We start from the raw sequence: 20,124 nt of genomic DNA, 5'->3' as shown, positions 1-20,124 counted from the left end.
AAATGTTCGCTTCAAAAATTTATGGCATACTTTTGGACTTAACAACGGGGCTACTTCGCTCGGTTGAGTATTAACCGATATGGAATTATGATTTTCTTTAAAAGGATCAACTTTGTTACTTCGATACAAATACAAAGACAAACACTTTTTGTTTTTTTTTTTAGATTTTTTGGGGGAAACAAAATTGATTTTGCGTTTTATTTCAATCGGAAAAGTAACATTTACATTCTTCATTTGTAAATATTTAACTAAATCACTACGCACATACATAGTTTAATACACATTAATTTACTTTTGGTGGTTTATCTTGTGTGTGTGTGTGTTGTGTGCTCGGTCAGGGTGCTGATATTTCCAACGCAAGTCACACGGTCCGGTCCTCCTGTGGTTCTTCTATTTTCTCCAACACACACGTGAATATTCTTCTAGAATCTGATGGATTGGATCTGTTTTGTTTATAGTAGCATATAGTAAGCATTTATAAAAAAGAGTACAGTGTATTCGGTACAGTATTCTCATATACATGCAGAGTGGGATATTTTGTTGAATTGAAAGTCTCTCGTAATGCCCGGGAGAGTGCGTATGCATGTGTGTACGAGTTTGATGATGTGTGTATGCAAATGTACCAGCTTATTCTTGAAGATCATTATCATAGGTTTTGTTTTTTTTTTTAAATTAATCGTTACGGTTCCTTTAAGTAAAGCACACCAAGTTCTGTTGCAGTCTCTCTCTTACAAATAAAACAACTAATGGCGCAAAACAAAAATTGTAGTGTTTAAATAAAAGTGTCCTGTGTCTGAGCAGTGGCCGGGCACAAAGGTGGGGGGTGTGTGGCGGGAGGTGGGAGGGCAACAGCTGCGGGGGAAATGCCATAACCTAGGGCATCACTATCATTTCCATTTGGCAGCTAATCTTAGTCCTCCTCGCCATCACCGTCGCCATCGCCGTCGACGTCGCCTTCGTCCTCCTCCTCCTCTTCCTTCTCCTGCCACACACTGCTCTCGTTCTCTGTATCACTCAGAATTTCAACCACTTCCTCCACGCCTTTGAGGACGCCCGACACTGGGTCCAGGATGCAAGGGCCATTGTCGCTGTCGTCCCCATCATCTGTTATTAGATTCAGTTCCGGAACAATAGGACCATCCGTTCCCACCTGGACATTTGCTGTGGTTGTGGCAGGTGGCGCCGCGGAGACATCCATTGGGGGCAGCGTGGCAACAGGATTGAAAGGTGCATCCAGATCCTCCAGTCCACGTGGCGGCTTCAACTTGGCCAGCTCCTCGCGCAAGTGACGATAGTGTCGACGCAGAACCATAGAGTTAAACGATATGGTGCGGCTAGCCCGCTCTGTGTACTGGGGCTTACTAAGCTCCTCAATCCAGCCCTCGATCTGTGTGCAGACCTCCTCGCGCTTCATCCAGAAATGTTTATGTATGACCTGCGAAAAGAGTTTAGTTACGGAAATTAGTTGAAAGTTGAAAGCTGGACAGAGATTAAGCCTTACGTCTTTGAAGCAGGGACTCGGATTGCGTATCTGTTCGAGCATGGCCCAGCGAACGCAGGCCTGATAGATGTTGCTATTGTATTCCCGCGACGAGTTGGTGCCACTAGGAGTGCCACGACTGCGCTCGAAGCCGGGCTCATTGAAGTACGGCTCTGGGACTAGGATCAGCGATTGGATAGAGACTAGCACCTGCAGGAAACTGGAGGTCTGCGCATTCCACTTCTCCTCGGGACGCCCATGCCAGGTGTTAAGCACCGACAGACACACTTTGCCATCGTTGTAGAGATTGGGATTGAAGCGCACCGAATGGCGGCCCGTGGTCTCCAAATTGATGAGCATGGGCAGATTGGGATAGTCTGGCGGAAAGAAGACATCGAACTCGAAGCATCCATTGGCGTACGGTGTGTCCGATGGCCCAGTAATGAGCACCTACAACGATCCATCATAATGAGTATTTTCTGATTGATTTTGCGGAGGGGAATGCACTCACCTTCATCACATCTAATCTGTCCGTATCACAGCGCACAAATACAGAACTGCTGTAGCTCAGAGGCAGACTGGTGGACAGAGTGACCGCTTCTTGAGCCAGCCGCTTAACCCGCGACGGATGATAGCGATCGCCGGCCAGTCGCACCATTTTCTCAAAATGATGCGACACCACAAACCGAAAGCTATTATTCTCCGACTCGACAATCATGTCGAACGTGTCGAACTGCCGCTTCTTCATCAGCTCCAAATAGCGCTGTTCGACCGACTTGCTCAGGGGACGTTCCAGCTGGCCGCTGCCGTCCTCGCTGATGCTCTGCATGTTGATCAGGGCATCGGCATCGGTGGTCTTCTGCACCAGCACACTCGTCTCCTGTATGTCCGGTATGAGCAGTGCCAGACCCTCGTCATCGCCATCGTCAATGTTGAATGTCAATTGCTGCGTCTGGCCCTTGATGTTCGACTTCTTGTTGACTCTGCAAAGCGCGAAGTTTAAGTATGGAATCAATTGGGGGGATTGATATATAGTATGGTATTCTACTCACTTTAGGCGCTTGGCATAGGTGTCCACGCAGGTCTTCATGTTCGTTAGCAGCTCAGCGATGGGTTGTGTGCCCTCGCCGCAGGCGCTGGGCGCCGGCTGGAGCAGCGAGACGAGGGACTTGGACAGCGAGAGGGCGCGCAGCAGCTTCAGTATGGCACGATACAGCGGAATGTGTCGAGTTATGTCCAGAACGGAATCGTTGCGCAGATACGAGCTCAGGGCGGGAATCAAGCAAGACTGCTGCAGCAGGGTCTGGAACAGAGCGGGCAGCTCCCCGGGCACGTCGCGCACATCGTGATAGGCGAGTATGTCCTCGCCGCACATTTCGCTGGGTATACAGTCGCCCGGATTGATGTAGCTGGCCAGCACCAACAGCAGCACGGTGACATGCTCCTCTTCGCTCTTCTGGCGCAGCAGGGCCTGCTCCACGTTCCACGACTGTGTGGTGGAGCCAGTGCCGAAGCCTGTTCCCTTGGCCCAATACATGTGGCTCTTGTCGTCCGAGGTGCCACTGGGCGTGGGCTCGTCCCCTCCACTGCTCTTGGCCCCAGCGGCGGTTCCATTTGTAGTTGTTGTGGTTGTTGTGGTTGTGCTTCCGTTTCCACCGCCGCTGGCACTGCCACTCGGCGAGGGCTGGTTGATCGGTGCTCCAATCCTGTTGTTGTGCGACTGATGCGAAAAGATGCCCAGACAATTGAGGACAAGGTGCATGGCCCCCACCTCAATGACCACGCGGCGGAGCAGCATTCCATCGTCGGTGGACAGCGGCACAGTGTCCAGCAGCTGGCGGAAGACCTCAAAGGGCAGCGTGGGTAGCGAGGGTGCCAGCGAGAGGCTATAGATGTCATCTAGGGGACGGAATGCGATTAGCTTCCGGGATATTTCTCCGATCGAAAATATACTTACTGCCCTCGCCGTCGCCTGTCACGCCCAGAACCAAACGCAACAGGCACTGGGCCCGCAGCTTGTCCCTCAACAGGACATCGGAGTAGGCGGGCAAACGAAGGAACAGTCCAAAGGCGGCCAGCGAATGCTGCGGCACTGAGCTGACGGGCGTCTGCTTGGCCACTGGCTCGCAAATGGTGTCCTCCAGATCCTCGTATATTTCATCGTTTGGCTCCAGCTTCACCCAGTCCGCCAGTGGGGGACTCTTCTCCTTTTCGGTGACCATCATCACGGTCTTGCGGCCCGAATGCTCCGGATACACAGTGGGCAGATAGTGGGCCAGCAGCGAGAGGCCACCGTTGCTCGAGAAGCGTTGCAGTGGCGATGGCAGCGGCTCTGTGCAGGCTGCCTTTGTCTTCTTGTCGTCGATGGTCTCGTCTCCATGCTGGAGGGGCACCAGATCCAGGGTCAGGCACGGTATGGCCAGCGAGTGGCCAGCCGCCTCTAGTGTGGCCAGCACCTGGGAGATTGTGGCATCACCAGAGAGCACTACGTTGGGATAGTCCGCAATGACCAGCTGATTTTTCTTGGACCAATTCGATTGCAGCAGAAACTCCTCGACATTGAAGACATCTAAAGATGAAAATAGACCATTCAAAACACGTTCAAAAGGTGACCAGAATTTGGAGACTTACTGGAAGTCGAGCTGGTTGTCTGCGTCTCCTTGTCCTTGTTAACGGCCAGCAGGTTTTTGGCATCCTTGATGCGTTTGTCCTTGGCCGCCACGGCGGCACCCACGCTCAGGAACTCCAGGCTGCTCAGATCCACATTGCTCAGATTGATATAGCAATTCTTGTCCCAGTTCTTGTCCTGTTTGGGATTGACGAATTTGGAATTTACGGCTGCTCCTGGGGCACCCGTGCCACCACTGCCACTCCCGTTTCCATTGCCACTGCCTGAGGGCTCGCTAGCGCGCGGATCTGTTGATGTAGTGTAAACTAAGTTACTATAAGCTGGAGGGGGCAGGGCAGGGCAGGGCAGGGCATACAATAAATAAATAAAAACATAATTAATCAAACAACATCAAAGCAAAAGAGATTCTGTTTCAGGGCCAGGACCTACCGCTAACGCAATTCATGAGAATCTCCTGGCAGGTCGTGCTCGTGGTCACATTGAAGAGCATATAGTGGGCACTGCTACGTTTGGCCGGATGATTGTTGACTGCCGCCACCGGCAGGCTGGTGCTGCTGATGCTGTTCGAGGCCGCAGAGCCAGACCCAGACCCACCACCCCCCATAATGGCGGACAGCGTGTCCCGGCGCTGCAGTGGATGTTGACTGCGCACGGCGACGGTGATGTGCTCGTTCTCCAGCAGCAGCTGCAGCACCAGTTGCCGCGTGAATCCCGAGATGGTGGGGCGAGTGCCCTGGACAGATCGCAGCGGCTTGCAGATGATGGCGCCGATGAGGAGGGAGGTGAGCACTTCCTGGTTCTCCGGATGGCAGGCACTCACGCGCGTCAGAAAGTTGATGGTGGAGCGCTCCAGGCGAATGAAGGACTGCTGCATGGGCAGCGTCTTGCTGAACTGCGACGAGTGTGTGTGGCACAGGAGCTGCAGCAGCGGCTTCCAGAACACAGAGCCCTGCATCGTGCCCAGCCAGTTCCGCATGGGTCCCTCCGCGCAGCACTCGGCGAAAAAGTCCAGCACTTTGGGCACAACCGAGCTGCTCAGCAGCGGAGTGTTTAGATTCGGTGGGCTGGCACTTGGTGGCGCCTCCGCCTTGTCAAAGTCCGTGAGGGACGACGAGCCCTGCTGGCCATCAGTTGGCATCGCCGCCTGAGCTGGAGCTGGAGCCGGAGCTGCAGCTAGCGAAGGAGCTTCTTGCTCCAAGCCCGCCAGCAGATGAGTGCAGTACTCGTAGACGGCGTGGGCCAACAGCTTGGGCAGGCCAGAGTCCAGCATTTGGTAGACAGCCGCCGGGGACTGGCAGGCGAGGGCCAGCGTCTTCAGGAATGTGGGACGTTCCAGGAGAACCATCAGATTCTCACTGCCCTCGCGGCGGAACCAGGCGCTGCCGCTCTGCACCTTGCTGTCGTCGGTCTGGCCACGAGCCGGCGGCTCCAGCTTTACGCCCAGCTTGACCAGCAGCTGATTGAACAGCTCCGGCTTGATGAAGCACAGGGCACAGAGCAGCGAATCGAAGCTGCTCTTGAGGGGCTCATCTTGCTCCAGGACCGACACCCATTCGAAGCAGGTCTCGAACAGGGCCGACGTGATCAGCTGCGGTAGCTCTGGCAGCTGATACTGGACGTGCACCCGCCACAGGATCGAGGCAATGACCTTGACGAAGCCGCTCTGAGGGTTATTGCAGCGCGCCTGCTTGCTGTAGTTGTCGTGCAGCTGCATGATCCAGTCGATGAGCACGCGCAGCTTGTCCAGCAGATGCGTCGAGGAGCCAGTGACCACCTCGTGGATGAGATCGCACACAGCATCGCTGGAGAGCTTAAAGACTGAACAACAAACAGAAAACGAATAAGAAATGTAATCTTCAGAGAGGCAGAGACAGAGACTCTACTCACCCTGGGGCGTGGTATGCCACAGCAGCGTTCGTAGGAGCTGCAGACTAAGCTCGTGATTGTAGGCGCCCAGCTTGAGCAGTATGGTCTCCAGATGCTGCTGTGCGAGACTCGGAATCATGGGCATGATATTCAGCAGCGAGCAGCAGGCCTCCAGGAAGCCTGGATAGGATGCCGGATAGGCGGCAATCAGATCGGCCAACTTCGTGTCGGGCTGCAGGGCGGCCATATGGAAGCAACGCGACAGGATGCGCACCCAGCCAATGCTGGTCTTGGCAAATGCATCATCCTCCGGCATGGCATCGGCGTCTATGGTGGACATGGCAGCCGTTTGCAGCGGCGATGAGCACGACGTCAGCGAGTCCATGAACGGCCCCTGGGAGCGCAGCCCTTGCATGCGATTACCGAATATTGTCTGGCCGAGCACGGCAATCTGCACCAGACCCACGTTCCCGCAGTCCTTGGGTCTGCAAAGCAAGAAACCAATCCATTATAAAGCAGTCTGTTCTATGCTCTAGCCATTCGCTACTCACTTGTACAGCCTGATCACAATGCTGGTGGCCACCTCCGCCTTGGACAGCTTGAGGCGGATGCAGGTGAGTCCCGTGGTGGCCATGGGCGCACCTATTGGAATGGAGCCCACGCCATAGTCACGCGACAGCTCGAGGGCCACGGCCGAGGGGCAGGAGGCCAGATTGGAGGTGTGCGGCACTAGTTGCACTTCCTTCAGCAGAATGGCCGTGGGGAGCGTGATGGTCAGATCGACATGCGTTTCGTTCGGGTAGAACATGTAGCTCCAGGCCGGGGAGCGCGGACGCCTGTGCGTTGCATTCGGATTCGATATGAGCACCTCGGCGCTTTGGGCCGCATCATTCTCGGACACGATGTGCGAGAAGGGGGCGAAATTAATGAGCCCGTCGTACTGGGCCCCGCTGCGCGGTGGATGCTGGGTGACAGGCGCCGATGTGGCGCCCGTACTGGTGGTGGTCTTCTTGCAAGCACTGTTGGCGGCCATGTGGGTGTTCAGCTTGAGGCGAGTATTCCGCGTCATGTGCTGCATAATCAGCGAGATCTATTCAGCAGACAGAAAGGATGCTTTGAGTAAAATAAAGATCCGCTAAACGGCAGATAATTACCAATCCTGGCTGCATGTTGATGATCGTCTTATTGAGCCGCACCAAATTGTGGCAGATAATGTGTATGCCGCCCAGCTGGGTGAAGGTCTGCACGGCTGCCGTCACCTCTAGCACCTTGGAGATGTACCACAGGAAGGGCTCCGACAGCGGCAGACGCGGCAGCGTTGCATTCCGCTGAATGGTGGCTGCATATCGATGGAAATCATTAGAAGTCTATCTTGGTAGCGGAGGAAAAACCACAAGCTTACTCTCTTCGAGGTACTGGCAGATGGGCGCCACTACCAGTCGGGGATTGGAGGCCTTGTCGCTGAGTGTTATCATCAGACTGAAGACGGCGTCGGCAATCGTCTGGGGATCATCGAGTACGGTGTTCGACTTGAGCAACAGAAAGCCACCCGAGGACATCATCGTGAACGTATTCGTGGAGCACTGGGAGAGCGTGCCAAAGAGACGTTTCATCGTTGGGAACTGGCGTAGCACTAAAATCGAATGGTATTCTCAATTAAAGAGGGAAATTGACATGTGAAAAGCGGGAAAATCATACCCCAATCGGCTATGCAGGGTACTTTGCTACGATGCCCTTCCGTGTTCAGCTGCTCTGCCTTGGTCTCATCCGTCTGGCTTTCAGTGGACAGCTCCTCCTCCTCCTCAGGAATAGTTACCTCCTGCACATACCAATCGGAAATGAATCAAATCAGAGTTCTAGGTTCTAGAGGGCACTTCAGAGGACACTTACGCTTGGCTGCCTGGGCATCTCGGTGAGCACCATGTGAGAGGACAATCGAAGCAGATTTATGATCAGCGAATTGTCGCATATCGTGGCATTCTGCTTGATGGGATTCTCCGAGCCCAGGACATTCGCAAAAAGATTGCTAAAGTTGTTGCCGGGATTGTTGCTCTCATTGCCACGCTGGCACTGCAGTTTCTCGCCATTGGAAATGTTGTTGAAGACCAGGAAAGCTGCAATCAGACGGGAAGTATGTCAAACACAAGTCCAAGGAAAGGTGCTATGCTTATAGACACTCACAAACACTTTCGGTGATCTTGAGGGCTATGTTTAGATCTCCCTTGTCGGTGGGCATCATGAGCAGGTCGCGCACCAATTGATTCTGGGCATCTATGGGGCCCTGCTGGTTGCTAATGGCTCCTCCGGGCTGCACCAGCTGCAGCACGACATGCAGCAGGATGTCCTTCAACTGGCGTTTGCAGGGAATGCCACTGCTGTCGGTCTTGCCATGCAGCCAGAGCAGTAGATCATGCAGATGCTTGCAAATGGTGGGTCCAGCCTAACAGAAGGATGCACAAGAGATTAAATAACCATGATGAAGGATATACAGATCAGATACATACACAGCGATTCGTGATTATGGATGAACTCATGCCGTAGCCGGAGAAGAAACGCAGCAGCATCTTCTCAAAGTTCTCGTCATTCACAATCACCTCATTGATTCGCGTGCAGTCGGCATCGTCCCCAATTGGCTGGGAGTTGCAGGCGAGCAGCAGGCACTGGAAGCCCAGGCACCAGGTGCGCAGCTTGATGTCGTTGTGCCAGGCCAAAGCCAGCAGCAGTCCTTGGACGGCATTCGCGCCGAACGGTATTCTGGGCACGTCCGTCTGGGAGATGCCCGTCGTGTAGGGCTTCTCGGCCAGCTCGCAGTTGAGCGTCAGCCACATCTGCAGCACCTGCTCCAGATGCACCCACGTGTCCTCGTAGTGCAGATCGGCCAGTATCGAGTCGAAGACGTTCTTGAACATCACGTACGTGTTCCGACCATTGTACTCCGATCCGGACCACAGCTGGGTCAAGTACTCTGGCCAGGGGGCCGCCTCGGGCGGCGGCGAAACAAACTCGTTTGTCAGCACCTGCGGCAGGGAGGCGTACAGGTCCAGGGAGGTGCGATTTGTGAGGCGTCTCAGCTGCGTCTCCACATGCAGCTCAAGGCCCACATCCAGCCGCGAGTCCATAGCCACCGAAATGGACTTGCAGAAGAAGTTAAAGGTGTTCTTGCACAGGGCATTGCTCTCCTTCTTGGTCACCGGCTTTGTGCGCTCGATCATGTCAATGTCGTTGAGCATGTCGTCGAACTCCGCATCATCGCATTCGATCAAAGAGGGCAAGTAGTTGTATTTAACGGCTGTAGAAGACACAGCTGTTAGATCATGCGCATAGATCCGTGGTTCAAAGACACAAAACTCAAATAGTACGGGGAAGGAAACAATAAACAGATCTACGGGTTGGGTTGGATTGGATCAGAGACTATAAAATGCCAAGATATTGCTTCAGGAACAAATTCCTTTTCGTACCGGTGCTTCGTTTCTCTTCGCCTCATTTCGAGTATCAATTGGCTGTGTCTTTCCTCAGAAATTCGTTGTTGTTTTCTTGGGACCGAATGATGAGCGTTGGACCGAGAATTAAGTCTTTTTTGTGCGCCTCGCCAGAGACTGTGCTTTGTTATTGGTTTCTTGGGACCGCGTTCAGAGACGAAGCATAGCATAGCATACCCTTTTTCTACAGGGCATAACCACAAAACTGGCAACATCTTGGCAATTGTATAATCTCTAGTGGGATGGCGTTGGGATTCGGGGTTCGTTCTATAAATCCAACCACCTGGCAGGGCAGGGCACCCCCCTGAATATCCATAGATATTGTGGGTGAGCGGGTGACATGCCATGCCAGGTGGTTGGTGCCATAATAAATGAAATGTCTTTGGTTTTTTACCCTCCTGATAAAACTCTCGAGCTGTCGGCATTAGCATCTCGAACTGTGCCTCGGAGCATGAGGAAGACGATGCTAAAAAGATGAAAAATATGTTGATTCTTGCTACTGAGCTTTCAATTTACAAATTGAGAGAGAGATCTATCTACTGGGGGACTAGGGGACGACGGGACTAGGAGACTGGGGGACTGGGAGACTGAGGGTATACACATGCACAATTCGGAGAACATTGGAACACTAGGAGGAACTAGAGGCTGCCCTGAGAATACGTACATGTAAAATCACTGAAAAGATCGCGGGCTTCCTGCACCTCTGGCTCCATGGGCCGTGGCGGTGCATCGTTGGTGGGCGTCACATCGCTGTCCCGGTACTGCTTGTCCGCATCGAGCAGATCCTGCAGCAGACATGTGATGGCGTGCACAGCCCAGGGCTGCTGCTGATCGTTCCACACGGCCAGGCGTACGAGCTGCTCCAGCTGCGCGGTGGTCACAATCTTGCACAGCTGCACTGAGGGACGGCAGGCGGCCACCAGGCGAGCAATCACCTTGCAGGTGAGCAGAAACTGATCCATATTGCAGTCAAAGTCCATCTCCAGCAGCAGGGCAAACAGACCACGGATCACGACCTTTATATTGGCCATTCGCAGCGTCTTGAGGCCCTTGTCAAAGTTGCTGTCGCGCTCGGTCTCGCTGCCAGAGGAGCCTCCTCCGCCGCTATCCGCATGCTTGGGCGACGATGTCGAGGACGTGGACGTGGCCGCAGTCTTTGTGGCACTGCTGCCACTTGGCAGGCCGCCACTACCCATAAACATATTGGCCGCAGTCATATTGATCTTGGTGGCTGTTGTCTGGGTTTTGGTGGCGCCACTCTTGGCTTTGGTGGAGAGCTCCATAAATATGCCTGGATGCTGCAGACAAGATTCATCGTTAATATGGTTATTCCCAATAGATTCTCCCTTGTTAAACCCGCTGGCAGCTTACATTTGTTATTACCTCGTTTTGAATCATGTATATCTTCTTGCCCCAGTCCGTGTAGGGCTGAACGGAGTACTTGCTCTGTTGGATGATGCGCTTCTTGAAGCAGCGCAACTGTTTGCTGTTTGGCACATTGTTGGGCCGTGTCTTGGTGAAGTCACTCTCGCAGCTCATGAAATCCCATCGTGCGGCAGCTAGAAAATGAAACGTTTGATTGATCGGCCTTTTGGTTTGAAGAACTCACATTTATCCTTGCGCTCGTTGTCGTCCAGACACACGGAGAGGAAGAGGAGCAGCCAGGTGATCAGCTGCAGATCGGATGTGGTGCCCATGGTGGCGCTACGCTCTGAGGCACTGGCCGAGGTGCTCGGCTGCTCCGACTGGAATTTGTAGTGCGGCGAAATGGGGGCCAGCAGCTTCAGGAGGGTCTTGAGCACGGCATCAATCACAATCGAGCGACAGGCGCCCATTCCAATGCTGCGGCGTCCCAGATACGTCAGCAGAAAGAATATGCTGCAGAACAGGAGAAGAGTTAAAGCGAGAGTGGGAGTGGCAGCGTGGCAATACGAACCGATCCTGTGGAAAGGCCTTGCAGTTCTGTGCGGAAAAGAGGCTGCAAAAGGTCTCGGCCAGGAAGTCTCCCCACCACGGCTGGAAGCAGCACATAACCACCAGCAGGGAGCAGGTGGCCAGCTGCAGCTGGGCATCGCCATAGACCACCAGGGAGTTGAACAGAGCCTTGGCTGTGGCCGCATTGAAGCGCTGGTAGACGGGCAGTATGTTCTTGATGCCGTATTCGATGGAGAAGTGCAGCAGCACCTCCACCAAAGTGAGGCTGAGGACACGCAGCTTGTCCCGCGAGGCAGTACGCAGCGTTTCCTCTGTGAGCGGACCCGAGTTGGGCGGGGGCGTGCACACCAAATGGGGATTGACTGCGCGCTCCAGGCGTAGCACCACGTTCCGGATGACATTGATTTGGTACTGGAGCAGCATGCACTCGTCGTAGAGGGACACCACCTTGTTGCTATTGTCCAGATTGCCGAGCTCCTCGTCGCGCTGCTTGTTGATGAACGCCTGCAGATGGGCCACATTCGAGAGCTCGCTGTGGCGCATGGGCGCCAGGACATCCATCAGCTTGGTGCTGGCCAAACTGTAGCGACAGTGGACGTCCTCGTACAGAGCATTCAGCGACTTGAGCTGTGCCTGCAGGTTCTGTTTGGGCTGCTTGATGAAGCGCATCAACTGATCCCCATAGCCGTCGTGCTCGAGCACAACGGGATGGCCAAAGAACCGGCCCAGCGGCACCTTGCACTTGGTGGACGACATCCCGATGCGCCCGATGATGGTCACCTTCAGGAAGCGACAGATCGGCGGCGGCTGTATGTCGCTCAACACCAGCGTCTTGGTCTGGATATCCGCCATCTGGACGAGACGCGTGCAGTCCGTCTCCTCGTCGAAGCACCAGATGTCGATGTTCAGGGACGTGAGCTCGTCGCAGGGGGGTATCACCACGTCCGTGAGGAGGATGTGCTGGCCAAAGTCCAGCACCACGAACCGCCTCGCACCAGAGTGCATGCGATCGATGATAATCATTTGTTTGGGCGGCGGCGTGATCAGCTTGTGCCAGGCAATCGGCTGACACGGATTAGCGCTGAGATTTTCCATAATCTTTTCGGATTCGGCGGCATCATCGAGAACGACAGTGCTGTCGCCAGTCCCCCCTGTGCCGCCTGCTGCGACTTCTGCCTGCTGCGGCGCTGTTGGCTCTGGGGCTGGGTCTGCTCCAGCAGCTGCAGCTGCCTGTTCCTGTGCCGGCAACATTCCAGCAAACGGCTTCAAGGTATCCAGTGCCAACTGAGTCTTGGATGTCGGTGCCATTTCCCAGTTGTCCAGCTTGCTGGAAGCCACCATGGCATACTGTTGCTTCTTGAGAATATAGTTTTCGAGCAGGGACAGGTCGGGCAGGAACTGTGACAGCTTCAGCTTGTCCAAAATGGCAGCCTTCTCGTTCTTCACCTCCTCCTTGAGGGCATGCTCCAGGTCGGTGAGCGAGGAAACAGACTTGTCCTTGAAGCCATTGACCATGCCGAACGAATCAAAGTCGATCTTTCCCTCCTTCTCGGTGATTTCCTCCACCATGGACTCCACATCGTTGACCAGATCGTTCAGCTGCTGAGCAACAAAGGCATTAGATATACAAATATTTTGTTAAAATGTGTCCATCTTCCTACCACATCATCGTTCTTTTCCTTGGCCACCACCAGCTTGGGTATCATCACATCGTCAATCACTAGACTGGAGGCCGCTGTGCCACCCACACTGTCAATGTTGTCGATGCGAGTGGCCTCCGACGTTTGCACACAACTGAAGTGCAGTTGGACCACCTCGAGCAAGCCGCGCAGCTGATTGCTGATGCTCTTGCCTCGTATTAGATAGGGAAAAGTGCGAAAGTCGACGCCATCTGCAAAGGGATTTCAGATTTCAATCAACTCCAAGGCCCAGTACCGCATAACCTACCAATCGAACTCAAACGCTTAATGTCCAGTGCCGTCACTTTGAGGATCGCCGAATTGCTGCGTATCACATTCGTCAAGGCCACGGGGGAGCTGATGCCGTGCCGATTGAGATTGGGGAAATCAAAGTCAAAGATCTCCGGCTCGAAGGGGTACCCGTAGAGGCCAAAGCGTGTGCTCAACAGGGCGCAGCAGGGATCCCAGCGCTTGTCTATCTCCCCGGCTATTTCCTTCAGCAAATTGATGGCCTGCTCTGAAATGCTGTTGTTCGACTCCGCGGTGGATGTGGCGCACGTGAGCATGGTATACCAGCGCACAACACTGCCGGTCTGGGCACGGGGCAGCTCGTGGAAGGTATTCGTGATGGCCTCCTTAATGGTGTAGTCCAGCGTGGTAAAGAGCTGCAGCTCCGTTGGTAGATTGGTGACGCCCCTACAGATGTAGATGCAGTTGTAGACTCAGTATGATGCTTTGATTCAGATGAATACTCACTCTGTAAGCATTATTATCAGCTTGGAGCACTTGTGTGCCGTGCTGCGCTCGCTGTAGATGATGCAGTTCCTCATCAGCTGCTCAATATGCTTCTCGGCCAGGGAAACGCACTCGAACTGCTGGGCCAGCAGATCGGGTATATTGGCTGCCGTCTGCTTGTTGATCTGATCCTTTAGCCGCTCGGATTTGGGTGAACGGAAGCGGTTCAGGCGAATGAAGCATATCCAGTTGAGGATGTCGAGGGCCAGGTTCTTGGTCAGCGGCGTGGATCCCGAATCGCTGGCAATGCGTAGCAGCTGCTCCATTAAACCATTGCTCTCCAGCATGGCTATGCGCTGCATTCTCGCATTGCTGATGCGACTCTGCGACTTGACGGCCCTCACACTGATGGAGATCTCGTGCAGCCAGTCGCAGCCTGTCGAGAGAGAGAGAGAGAGACAGAGAGAGAGGGAGTGGATGAGAAGGGAACCCGCCAGACGATATAAATGATTGGAAAATTATTGCTAATGAGAAAGTACAAATACCTTCCCTAATCAGTTCCCCAGAAACAAGAGAATCGGGCGGCGGCTCTGGCGAAGTTTGTTCTGAAAGCATTTCGCTTGGATCTTGAAAAGAAGCACTAACTCCATCGCCAGCGCTTGTTTTGATCGCCTTTAACTTGTTCAAATGTTTGATATTTAAGCCGGCTTTTTGGATTTTCTTAAGTGTGACTTGCAGATGGCTTTGGCTTTCGAGTTTCAGAGCTGCCCTCTTCAATTCGTACTCAGACGCCGGACTCTTAGGGATTGGATTCGAATGCTTATTTGATTTTTGGTCTTTAACCAACATCTCTATATGATGGGGTCGGCGCTTGTGCCGTTTCGGAGGGGATGCTGTAAAATTATATCAAAATCAAAGTTTAACGAAAAAGGGAAAACCACAAAAACTACAACAACAACTACAACTGTTACAGCATTCAAAATCCATACTATCCCGCATCAAAACAATATTCCCAGCAAACCAACGAAAGAGAGTCGGATGTGATCTTGGGTACATTTTTGTAGTGCAAAGCGCGACTCTCGTAAACGAATCTTTCACTGCCACAAACTGAATGACATATGGATCATATTTCTTGAGACTCATCTACAAGCCGGTCAGTGGTACATACCCCTCGTCTTGGTCTGTCCCTCTTTGGATGGATCTGCCACTGTCTTGATGTGCAGCAAAAAGTTACGGGTACGCGTCTTGAAGAGCTTCGGCGAGGTCAGCGTTGCCGTGCCCCCCTGATCGCAGACATCAATGCAGGACGAGAGCTCGATGGGACCGGCCAGAACCTCTGCATTGTGGGCCAGTAGATATTCCTCGCTGAGTACGGGATTCTCATTGGCAACTGCAAATCACAAACAAAGTTTCACAGAGAGTTTTAGCTATCCCAGGGCCGGGGGGTGGGTGGTGTGTTTCACATACTGTAGGAGAGATCAATGTTGTCGTCAATGACATTCGGCTTGTAGCTGGCATGCGGTCCCTTCATGCGATAGCCAAAGCCATTCGTGTTCTGCTTGAGCAGGGTGACCTGGATGGCCGCCGGATTGGGGCATTGCTGGTACACCGTGAACTTCAGATCAATGTGACCCAGAGACACGGGCTGTGCCAAATTGAGCTCAATGATGTGCTCGTCCCAAGTGGTACTGAGAGGCAAAGAGAAACGATATTTGAGCAGCGTTTGGGTGAGTGTATCCTTTTGGGGACTTACGCATCGTTGTGCAATCGCCAGGTGCGCGTGTAGTCACGCTCATCGCCGCCATGCCGCATGTTCTGGGACTGCTTGCGCTGCTTCTGCACCTGCCCCAGATCGTTCCAGCAGCTGGGCACTTCCGCCGAGTAGAGGGTCAGCTTGTCATCGAACTGCGTGAGTGCATGGAGCACACGCAGATCGTCGAGCGTCAAGTCGCTTGTTTTGTAGGCCAGAAAGTTGGCATTGTTCGAGCCCATCGACTGGGCCGAGGGCGAGGTGTGGACGTGGACACTTTGGTGTGTGGCGGCAGCTCCCGATGTGGATGCCCCCGTTTCGGTGCCCACATCCACACTTATGCTATCGTTCACGGTCAACAGCTTGCCGTGCTGCTCGGCACCGATCGCCATAGGGCGACCAGTGCCATCTGTGACACTCAGCTCTCCTGCCTGCGCCTGCGTTAGGGTTGTGCTGCACTCGTCCTCCAGCTCGAGCAGTTCGTCCCCGGAATCGTTGTCGCCCTCGTTCAGCGAGTAGAAGAGCAAACCGCCCTGGCGGGAGCAACAGCACAGCCTGTCCATGTTGCGGCAGTAGACAACAGACTCAAAGTGCTCGCCCTCCTGCTCGATCACGGTGGTGGCCTGGAAGTCTGCCAGCGAGTAGATTTCCACGCTGCCATCGGCACACACCACACAAATGGCGCCCATATCCTTGTGCTCCGGGGCGGAGTTGAAGTTGGGCAGGACGCACAGCTGTTTGGGACACTTGGCCCGGCTGAAGGTCATGGCCAGAGTGTAGTCATGGGATATCTGCTGATCCTCGTAGTCGAACAGTAAAAGCTGAGCGGCCACACTGTCATCGGCATTGTTATCTATAAAAGGGAGCCAAAAGGTAACTTTCAAATGGAATTACTAGTGAAAAGTGAAAGAAAAAATGTACCCGTATCCATGCGGTCGTCTGCCTCCTGTTCCTCCTCCTCATCCTCTTTGGCCACCGTGGCCATAATGATCTTACTGCCCTCCGTTTCTGGGGCCTTGGTGCGCAACAGCTTGACCAGCAGCTGGTTGCATTTCGGTGTTGAGGGCATTATCTCGGCTATCTCAACGATCTCTTGGGCCGCACTGGCAACGTCACCGTTCTCGCCGCTTCCCGCCCCACCATCCAAGGCATTCGTGCGATTCACGCTGGTCCAGCTCTCGACGACACATTCGATCTCCTCGCTGGCCGTCAGTTTGTCGCTGCTGCTGTTGCTTCCATTTAGCATTATGTTGTTGTTGTTATTATTATTGTTATTGGTGCTGCCGCCCAAAGAGTTGCCATCGTTGTTGTTGTTATTATTGTTGTTGTTGTTGATATTCTGATGCGTCATCTCGGCATCGTCGACAAGCTTGTCCATGTCATTGCCCATGGCAGGAAGATTGCCCACATTGACGGTGTTTGAGGTGACCATCAGACCGCCAAGAGGATCCTCAAGATTATGATCGAGTATCTGCGACAGAGTGCACAGATCAAAGTCATACAAGACGGACGCATCGTCCATGGGCTGGCTGGCGCCATTGTTCTTGTTGTAGGTCATCAAGGCGGACACAAAGCCATTGCTATCGAAGCCATCCGCGAATTTCTCGTACGGTGTCATGGCCTTGTTGTCATCGTCCTTGGACTCGAGATTCGCTTGGGTGACGTTTCCCACGCCCCCGCCCCCGCCGTTGGCATCACTCGAGGAGGCTGGAAAATGGAAATTGTTTTTAAATATCCCTTCAATCTCCTTCCATACATCATCGTATATGCAGAATACTTACTGGTTCCGGTACCGATATGTGAAGAGGTCTTCTTGAGATTTCCCCCTACGCTGGAGACGCTGCCACTGTCGTTGCTCACGCTGGCCGAGGTCTCGCTCTGGCGATACACCTCCACAATATTCAGCACCACCATGCGCAGGGCCAACTCGCCGCTGCTCTGGCGCACACTGACGCCCAGCACAATCTTGGACCCCACCACGCCCGCGCGCAGTGTGGATGTGGAGGTTATATGCTGGGCATTGACGCTGCCAAATTTACCACTGGTCTGATTGGAGCCAGCATGCGAGCCGCCGCCGCCGCTGCCGCTGCTAGAGCCACCATAATTGGCAGCGGAATAGACGTAGTTGACCTTGGTGCGGGCTCGGGCATTGGGCAGAACACAGATCGCCGTCACGCGGGCCCACTCGAAGCTCTCCTCGAACACATCCTTGAGCAGGGTCGGCACGTGGAAGGTGTACATCAGCCGCAGATGACGCTCAATGCTCCAGACGCTCAGCTCGCCCGTCTGAGAGCAGCTGGTGCACAGCACATTCGCATAGTCGCTGTTTGAAATGATGTCGAAGCCGAGGCCAGGCGCCGACAGGGCCGGACTGGTGGCATACGTGATGGACAGGGGCACATTCTGCGTGTACTCGCCCTTGACAAACGGACAGATGGGCGAATGGCGCTCGTGCTCGCTCCAGGGCTCGTCGGTCTTCTCCCAGCAAACCAGACACACGTTGCACGTGAAGCACATGGCACGATCCTCCCCGGAGGACGACGGCTGATGGTAGAAGCCGGCCTGTGCCATTTGATCCGGCAGCGCCCACTTGTAGTCCATGTGGGGCCACTTCTCGAATGTCTGGCGACGGACGGCCTCTGAGTGCATGAGCACACGCTTAAAGTTGCTGAAATTCCAGCCGAAATCGGGCACCCGCGAGCCCATCATCATGTCTGTGAGCCGCTCATTGATGGCGGATGCTATGGCAAGCACTGGAATGTGACGCTCCAGACGCTTCAGCAGGATGACCACGTTGTTGGCCACCAGCTTCATGCTGGAATAGGGCACCTCCAAACATATTGTATTCCACTGCAACGTGAAAGGTAAAAGGTGTGTGAGAGTGTGAGTGGCCAGGACCAGTGGGATCAAACTTACTCGCTGGGCCTTGATGCCCTTCTTGGCATTCTTCTGGGCCTTGTTTATCTTCTGGGTTAGCTCGTTGCTAATGTCGCAGGGACACTCGAGGCCCTCGCTCTCTAGATCGTTGATGCAGTGCTGGAAGATGATCGCCTCGGACAATATGATCTCCAGCTTAATGTAATCGTCGTTCTGCCCAATGGGCGCCTGCAATATGGTATCCAGCAGCAGGACGCCATTGTAGTCGCCGCGCAAACCCACATTGTGGCCATCCCAGAACAAGATTTTATCTTGCAAGGGCATGTAACGACCGTGAACGACGCTCTCGCCTGTCGAAAGGAAACAGAAATCGAATTCAACATTAGAATCAACCTGCTGCACTTGCCACACGAACCCCCAACCATAACCCCAACCCACCCCCGTAGTCCGGCCCACTATTACTGCACCATGCGCAGACAGCATCTCCGATTTCGCCATTGAGGGGAAATTGCAAATGACTAATAAAGCATAGAGCAAGCAGCGGCGGTGTTTTAGTCGCTGCCACCGGCCGGGGGAACTACGGAAGCGGGGGTCGGGGGTCGGAGCGGTGTTGTGTCTGTGTGTGTGTGTGTGTGCTGCGCAGTAACTGCGTAATAGAAGCTAAACAAAAACAAAGCCCATGCTTGCTGCTACTGGACTCAAATGGCAACAATAAACATATTGCGATAGTGAAAGATGCGGCTCGAATTATGAAAAGATCCCGACACTTGTCTGTGCGGAAGGCGTGGCAGATATCGGCCCTGATTAGGAATTGATCGAATCTTAAGGGAATAATGGTTTGAAAAATTAGAATTGAGGGATTTCTCGTCCAACTTCATAAAAAATGTATGCCACACGCATACACACAGACAGACGAAGGCAAGTGCAAAGCAATTACAAAATGCACTACAGTGGTCGCTCGTTAGTAAAATCCAACAACTATAATATAAATGACAACATTCGCAAGTATTGTATGCATTTCTTTCAAGTTTTAATTGAAAGAATTCTAATATTTCGTGCAAAATTACAGCCCATGAGTGTGTGTGTGTGTCCGTGTGCGTTTTAGTTCTGATTTGCAAGTGTGCACTGTAGTGACATTTGTATTTTTGCGTGTTTGTCGTGTGTGTACATGGGTGTTAGTGTGGTCGGTGGTATGTGTAGCACTATTTTATTTCCTTGCTGCCTGCCGCTTACCATTTTTACTCAATTTATACGTCTGCAAAACAACTCCAGAATTGACATCTAGAACCTTCACAACATTATTGAAGCCGAACAACAGCAGCACATTCAATTGCGGATGGTAGACGATGTTGCGCATCTCGAACGGACGAGCGGGTGCTCCGCTATTGTCGCCCACATCCAAGTACCCGTCTTGCTTAAGAATACGCTGCTCTGTGGCCATGCTGTCGCTGTAACTGTTGGCACGCGAGCAAGCGCTACCCTTGCCACGCACTTTGGATTTTTTTTCTTTTCCACTCGTCTCTGAAGCACGGTAAAACAAATTTCGAATTTTTCACAATTACTTTTGCTCTTGGGACAAAATCTGCTGCCCCTTCTACTTCTGACAGATGTGTTGCCATTCGCTGTGGTGCTTGCTAATTGACAATCGAAATTGTCAAAATCGCCATTCAATCGGGAACGCGGTCGCAAGATTT

At 53.3% G+C, this 20,124-nt stretch overlaps 1 protein-coding gene across 8 annotated transcripts; it reads right to left on the bottom strand.

Annotated features, from left to right (window-relative positions):
• Positions 1-184: 184 nt before the first annotated feature.
• Bruce (BIR repeat containing ubiquitin-conjugating enzyme) lies at positions 185-19,907 on the bottom strand. Of its 8 annotated transcripts, none has more exons than XM_015183202.2 (31): positions 19,664-19,907; positions 18,470-18,780; positions 17,335-18,403; positions 16,475-17,260; positions 15,557-16,406; positions 15,271-15,491; positions 14,972-15,193; positions 14,349-14,696; positions 13,825-14,239; positions 13,337-13,764; positions 13,051-13,280; positions 11,391-12,988; positions 11,064-11,332; positions 10,826-11,013; positions 10,119-10,752; positions 9,849-9,920; positions 8,480-9,264; positions 8,157-8,415; positions 7,866-8,089; positions 7,674-7,794; positions 7,378-7,608; positions 7,130-7,314; positions 6,527-7,065; positions 5,997-6,460; positions 4,539-5,927; positions 4,112-4,429; positions 3,438-4,049; positions 2,533-3,379; positions 1,992-2,463; positions 1,502-1,930; positions 185-1,435 (listed from the first exon to the last, which is right to left on the bottom strand). In XM_015183202.2, the coding sequence occupies exons 1-31, from the start codon at positions 19,869-19,871 to the stop codon at positions 911-913; spliced, it is 15,249 nt and encodes a 5,082-aa protein (XP_015038688.2). In that variant the 5' UTR covers positions 19,872-19,907; the 3' UTR covers positions 185-910. The 8 variants fall into 8 exon arrangements, with proteins under 8 accessions (XP_015038688.2, XP_015038690.2, XP_015038694.2 ...); XM_015183204.2 differs by having other exon boundaries at positions 4,112-4,396; XM_015183208.2 differs by having other exon boundaries at positions 10,838-11,013.
• Between the last annotated feature and the right edge of the window lie 217 nt (positions 19,908-20,124).

The sequence above is a fragment of the Drosophila pseudoobscura genome, chromosome 2 (genome assembly GCF_009870125.1).
Source record: "Drosophila pseudoobscura strain MV-25-SWS-2005 chromosome 2, UCI_Dpse_MV25, whole genome shotgun sequence".
In the NCBI taxonomy this organism is placed as follows: domain Eukaryota; kingdom Metazoa; phylum Arthropoda; class Insecta; order Diptera; family Drosophilidae; genus Drosophila; species Drosophila pseudoobscura.
The sequence above is the reverse complement of the archived record's forward strand: the minus strand, read 5'-3'. Positions and strand labels throughout refer to the sequence as shown.